Source organism: Egretta garzetta, unplaced genomic scaffold (assembly GCF_000687185.1).
Source record: "Egretta garzetta isolate BGI_Z169 unplaced genomic scaffold, ASM68718v1 scaffold160, whole genome shotgun sequence".
Lineage (NCBI taxonomy): Eukaryota > Metazoa > Chordata > Aves > Pelecaniformes > Ardeidae > Egretta > Egretta garzetta.
In genome coordinates, this window is record NW_009258378.1 from 1,497,411 (window position 1) to 1,504,276 (window position 6,866).

The window sequence follows — 6,866 nt, forward strand, 5'->3', positions numbered from 1 at the left end:
CAGGAGGCTGATCACCTTTTCAGTGGGTTGGTTACTGGGGTCACACTGTTGATTCCTGTAGAGACTTTCCAGACCTTTAGTTGCAGTGCAAAGTAAGGAGCAGGAGAGTGGAGTCAGGCAAGTGAAGTAGCTGGAGGAAATTAAGCACTTGGTTTATGACAACAGTGCTATCGGATCAATTTATGGAGTCACCTGTAGAACCAGTCAAAATAACTGCGTGTTTTGATAGTGCATTTTGTATAATTTTAAATAATTGAAAATGCCATGGTTTAACGTGCAAATTTGAAACAATTTTTGGAATAGCTTTTATCAGTTCTTAAAATGTTATTGTCTTCCTGTCTTTCAGGCTGAAGGTGGCCCGTTGTAAGGGTTAATCATCTGTCAAATATTTAATAACCATTTGTTCAGAAAATTTCCTGCATTGTTCATGGTAAGGCTTATATTTGATATTTCACATTTAGTTTGTTATCCTGACACATTTAGAGTATTTCTTATACATTTTTTAGTATTAACGCTTCCTTTAGCCATACAAATCACTTCTACTGCAGTTGGATCATACATTTACTGGGAATTGCAACTTCACAGAGAAAGTTTCCAATTTTGGGTAACTGAATCAATAAAGATTTGAATAAATTAATAGATTGATACAAAAAATTACCCTTTATCAATCACTATGTGTCCTTTAAAGTGTGTAACCTAGGGAAAAACCTTCATATATTCACAATTTTAAAATAAGTTTAAGAGTAATGCTTTTGTAATTTGAAGGTCATAAGAAGCAAAAAAAAAAAAAAATTATTTGGCAATTCTTTTAGTGTGTAAATGGTATCAGCTGTTGGGATTTTGACTTGGACTACTTCACAAAAATGACAAAACTTCCCCGTGTTATTTTACAGGAGTTTTTCATCAGTATGTCTGAAACCATTAAATACAATGACGACGATCACAAAACTGTGTTCCTGAAAACATTAAACGAACAACGTCTGGAAGGAGAATTTTGTGACATAGCCATCGTGGTTGAAGATGTTAAATTCAGAGCACATAGGTGCGTGCTTGCTGCTTGCAGTACCTACTTCAAGAAGCTTTTCAAAAAACTGGAAGTTGATAGTTCATCAGTAATAGAAATAGATTTTCTTCGTTCTGATATTTTTGAGGAGGTTCTCAATTACATGTATACTGCAAAGATTTCTGTTAAGAAGGAGGATGTAAATTTGATGATGTCTTCAGGCCAGATTCTTGGCATTCGATTTCTGGATAAACTCTGCTCTCAAAAACGTGATGTATCTAGTCCTGAAGAAAACACACAGTCCAAGAGCAAGTACTGTCTAAAAATAAACCGCCCTATGGGGGAACCTAATGATACCCAAGATGATGAGGTGGAAGAAATTGGAGATCATGATGACAGTCCATCGGATGTGACGGTGGAAGGAACTCCCCCGAGTCAGGAAGACGGAAAATCACCTACCACTACCCTGAGAGTGCAAGAGGCGATTCTGAAAGAGTTGGGAAGTGAAGAGGTTCGAAAAGTAAACTGCTACGGCCAAGAAGTAGAGCCTATGGAAACAACCGAATCAAAGGACTTGGGATCTCAGACCCCTCAGGCTTTGGCATTTAATGATGGCATTAGTGAAGTGAAAGATGAACAGACACCGGGCTGGACCACAGCCACTGGGGATATGAAGTTTGAGTATTTGCTTTACGGTCACAGGGAACACATTGTGTGTCAGGCTTGCGGTAAGACCTTTTCTGATGAAGCACGATTGAGAAAACATGAAAAGCTACACACTGCTGATAGACCATTTGTTTGTGAAATGTGTACAAAGGGCTTTACCACGCAAGCTCATTTGAAAGAGCACCTGAAAATACACACAGGTTACAAGCCTTACAGTTGCGAGGTATGTGGAAAGTCTTTTATTCGCGCACCGGATCTCAAAAAGCATGAAAGAGTTCACAGTAACGAGAGGCCGTTTGCATGCCATATGTGCGATAAAGCTTTCAAGCACAAGTCCCACCTCAAAGACCATGAAAGAAGACACCGAGGAGAGAAACCTTTTGTCTGCAGTTCCTGCACTAAAGCATTTGCTAAAGCATCTGATCTAAAAAGGCACGAGAACAATATGCACAGTGAAAGAAAACAAGTTACTGCAGCCAATTCCATCCAGAGCGAAACGGAACAGTTACAGGCAGCAGCTATGGCTGGGGAAGGAGAGCAGCAATTAGAAACTATAGCTTGTAGCTAAAAACTAAAGCATAAACTTTATCAGAAGTAATATAAGAAATTAAATTGAACAAAATCTATTGTTGGTATACGTTTAGACTGAGAATTATCTTTTCAAGAAAACATATTTTTAGAGGATTTGAATGCTACATAGGAACACAGCGTTGCTTGGTTAGGTATTTTAAAACATTTCAGAGATGGGTATTCTTAGAATATGAAACAGTTTTGTTGTCATTAGCAGTATAATGCACTAATACCCGATTTAATTTGAGAATGTGATCAAGTTCTCTACGAAACAGGGGTTATCACCAGCTGATGTTTTGTTTCATCCAGTATGGAATACTGCATACGATGTAGACCTTGAAATCAGTGAGTTATTTTAAAAATGCTGAGCTCTCGGAAAATAACAACCATGGAAAGGAACTACTTGGTTTTCATAGTTTCAGAAGTGTTATACCTACAATTTTTGAGAAACAGACATTAGTCCCGAAGATTTTTAATTCCTCCTTATTTTGCCTAATGTAGGTGCTAGAGGTTGGTACAACGGAGTGTAAGGGGGCACGGTGATCCAAATGAAATTGCTTCATATTCCTTTCCCTCAGATATCCTCTTACTTTAATCGAGGTGGCAAGTTTCATGAAATACTTGCTCTCCTGGAAAAACTTCATTATTCACAGTGGTCCTGGCTGGCAAAGCGGAAGGATTGTGGCATTCACCAGTCCCTTCTGTGGGGAAAAGTCTGCTTTGTTTTTTCCTGTGTGCGCTCTTATGCGGGCCCCCGGAGATGGGACAGAGCCACGAAGGAAAAAAGGTGCAGCATGCAGAAGGAGACATGTTCCTTCCTCAGACCCAGTAGAAATTAGTTTAAGCTAATACAGCCTGAGGCTGTAGTTTTTATTATGCAGCTTTCAGTTCACCTAACCTAGTGCAGTTTAGGCAAAGGAGTGTTTCTGGCAGCACCGGAGGATTAGCTGCACTGGCGAGTGACTGGGTGCCACTGCCAGACCTCCGGAGCTGCAGAGCACAGCCACGGGCTATCCCGCAGTGTTCAGGCTGGGGGTTGTGCCATGGCTGCTCATACCCACTAACAGGTCCCGTTCAAGTTTTAAAAACTTCCGCCTTCTGACACAGCACCTCTCAGTGAGAGGGAGATTTCAGTCAGTGATTTCAGTCATAATTGATCCAGAATCAGTGTTCACTAATAGTCTGTTACTTAGAGTTGCCTGGTTTGTTGGTTTTTTTTTTTTTTTTTTTTTTCAGACAAGCTGGGGTAGATGCTGCTAATTTAACTGTTAACTCACAGACTCAGCAAAATAGGTGGGCTTTGGATTGCAGTCTGCTATGTGTAGTCAACAAGAGAAGACACAATAACAGTGGTAACGTAATCCAAAGGGATATGGAGCCTTCATTTTAAATTTGTAAATATTACAACTGTTGTCGAAATTTCACTTGAAGTTGAAATGGGGGAAAAAAAACCCCCGCACTCTGGGGCACGTGATTGGGTAACATTGGTCACTTGCGATACCTATAGCATATGAAAGTGTTAGACCAGTTTCTGGTATGTTACTGTGTGGTAGATCACATCTTGCTTTTCTAAATAGCAACTGAAAATAGCGTTTTTGGAACTGTTATATGGAACTTTGATTATTGGGGGTTTTTTTGTTTCGTTGGGTTTTTTTTACAGCTTCATTTTATTCATGTACTCATCAGGTTAAGCAGTTATCTTAAAATGCCAATAATTGTTTGAAAGCTGGTCTGTAAATAAAACATGAACTCAATATTTTAGAAAATGTAAACTTTGGACCTTTACCAATATATTTTTTTAAAATGTTGCTTCATTTTACATTCAGTAATATTAGTTTGTAAACAAACTATACATTTTGTATCTGTGCAACATCAGAGGATGTGTATTCATTGCATTTTATTGGTTCTCTTGAGGAACATGATAAATGACCATTGTTAAAATGTTTTACTGTATATGATTATAGATATAAAGATAGTAGGTCCAAAATGGGATCTACTTTTTTTTCTAAATATACTAGTCTTGCTATGTTTTCTTATCTAAAATTGTGTTCACTTTTCTTAGATGATAAAATTGGGGCTGATAAGCTTGTACAAAACAGATCTGTTGTGATAAGAGTTCAGAAATGCAGAAGATGACAAAAGTAAATTTTCTCTAGGTCTCCTATGAAGAGTGCAAGAAGTAATGAGCTTAAATTACAGCAGTGAACGTTTACATTAGAAAAAAACTTTTAAAGGGTTGAATAATGAATTATTAGAACAGAATGCCTGGGGAGGCACTGCAACCTCTGCAAGTGGTGATATTTAAGAACGGGCTAGACAAACATCTGCTAGGAATAGTTTTAAATGTAGTTAATTCTGCCTTGAAGCTGAGGGGTAAGCTAAATAACCTCTCAAGAAGAGCCTCATTGGGGTTTTTTGGAAAGTAATAAGTGAAAACGGAGCTCACTGGGACAGCAGACGCTTGAATGGAAAGAGAGCTCAAGGCTTACGGTTAAAAGAAAATTGCCCTCTAACATTTGAGCACAAGCAGTCAGGCTGTGAATTTGAAATGGTTTCAGAAGGCTGGCGTTAAAAGACACGCAACTGAAAGTGCGATAACATTGTGTTTTACATCAGAGTAAATTCTGTTCTTGTTAACTCTTACAGCTGTGAGCTTTATGCAAGGTGACAGCTATAAGGATTGTACCATGCTTGTGGCTTTTTTAAGAGTGAGACAGATTGATATTATACATACTCTAATACAAAAGGATGCAGAGGCAGGAACAAATGTTATTGTTGCACGTTCCTTGGGCAGGCATGAACACCTTACATGAGACTTGGTCTTAACAATCTGCCATAGACAAATTCAGTGAGACCAATGGAATTGCTCCTGTGTCAAAAGGTTTTGAAAGGGGCCTTGGCCTCTTACTGGTTTTTAGCGGCTTGAGAGTCAGAAGACTGCTCTATGTTCCTGAGACCAGCAATGACAATATTGATCACGAAGGCAAAGACTCAGTTATTTTTGTGAAGTTGAAAGTTTTACTGGCAATTTCTGCTACCGCTATCTGGATGTGAACTTACCTCATTTTTTTCATTTGTTGAAAGCCAATAGATAATTTTTTCTTCCCTTCCCAATTGTTTTTATTCAAGACAGGGAGAAGGCCTTGGAATAATTAAAGTTTTGGAAAAGGTTTCAGAAAGTAAGAGTGGAGGTAACTTTAGCTGTACATTATTAATGTGTTCTAAATTAATCCCGTTCATTGGGTACGTTCTGAAGGGTTGTTAGCTTATATGTTACGAGGGTCTGGCTGTGAAGCTGAGGTGAATCTGTCTGCATCTTAAGACGCTACTGCTCTCTGCTGTCTTCTGTCTGTGCTGGAAGAGGCCATGTACAGAAGCAGATGTGTGTCAGCTCCAAGCCACAGAGGTTTTCCAGTGTGATAAACCATAAGCTCTGAGCTGTGTTGATTGAGGAATGGGCAAATTTTTATTTTTGCTTTTACAAGGATAGGCTAGACATTAGGAAAAACTTCTTCACCAAAAGGGTTGTCAGGCTCTGGAATGGGCTGCCCAGGGAGGTGGTTGAGGTCTCATCCCTGGAGGTATTTAAAAGAGGGATAGATGAGGTGCTTAGGGACATGGTTTAGTGGTGGGATGGCAGGGTTAGGTTAAAGTTTGGACTCGATGGTTGGAAAAGACCTTTGAGATCAAAGTGATTCTATGATTCTTTCAGAGCTTGTGAGACAGGGGATGAGTTTCTGCCCCAAATGGGAATTTTGCTGTTGATTTTATTGGGGCCAGACTAGCCTAATATTCCTAACAAGGTTTCCAACAGTGAGCAAATTAGTGAATTGGGGTGTGTGTGTGTGTGTGTGAATGACAGAATGCTACAGAAACATAGATGGCTAATTCACATCTAATGTTACTTTAAGTGCTTTACTCAGAATTAAGCTGCAAAAATATCATGCGTGGAATTTGTCCTCAACATACGCTTCTCCACCTATAGTTTGTGAAATGGGAGTCAGTTATGTCTTTAACAGACATAGGATTGCAAAAACTTGGTTACTTTTTTAGCTTATACTGAATGTTTGTCCGTGTTATGATGTCGGGTGACTAAGTGGCTTCAGTGGAACTCTCTGTGTTTTGGAGTGAAGTGTTTGAATAGCTGCTTGTGTAACCAGGGCTTACACGTATACAGTGCAGCGACATGTGAGTTGATGTGAAGTGAGGTTCTTCTGGTGACCCAGATTGGGTCTATATGGTCAACACCAATTGAGATGCCAAACCAAAGTCTTCTCAGTTTGAAAAAGATCTAAATATTCAAGAACTACAACCATTTAGTTAAAAGGCTTTGTGTTTTTAAAAGACTAAATAACTTAGAGTAACTCTGGTGTCTGAGGAATTTCTGATCCAAATTGTGTTAGCCATGGGCATGTTGCTGGTTATTTGGCACAACTCGGTTTGGAAAACTGCAGAAATACCCTCTAGCCCTTCTCACACTCCCTGCTCACTCCTTCTACACACCCTTCTTATCAATATTTAAACAAACACTTGAAGATGGAAGCAATTCACAGCTGAGTACTTGTGTTTTCATTTTTTCTGCTTTGATCTTTGCAAAAGGCTTAGTCCTGGAGATCGGAGTTTTAAA

At 39.1% G+C, this 6,866-nt stretch overlaps 1 protein-coding gene across 1 annotated transcript; it reads left to right on the plus strand.

Moving 5' to 3' along the window:
* The first annotated feature begins 357 nt into the window (after positions 1–357).
* ZBTB14 (zinc finger and BTB domain containing 14) lies at positions 358–3,465 on the plus strand. The gene is made up of 2 exons (XM_009640521.2): positions 358–430; positions 894–3,465. The coding sequence occupies exons 1-2, from the start codon at positions 428–430 to the stop codon at positions 2,235–2,237; spliced, it is 1,347 nt and encodes a 448-aa protein (XP_009638816.2). The 5' UTR covers positions 358–427; the 3' UTR covers positions 2,238–3,465.
* The last annotated feature ends 3,401 nt before the right edge of the window (positions 3,466–6,866 follow it).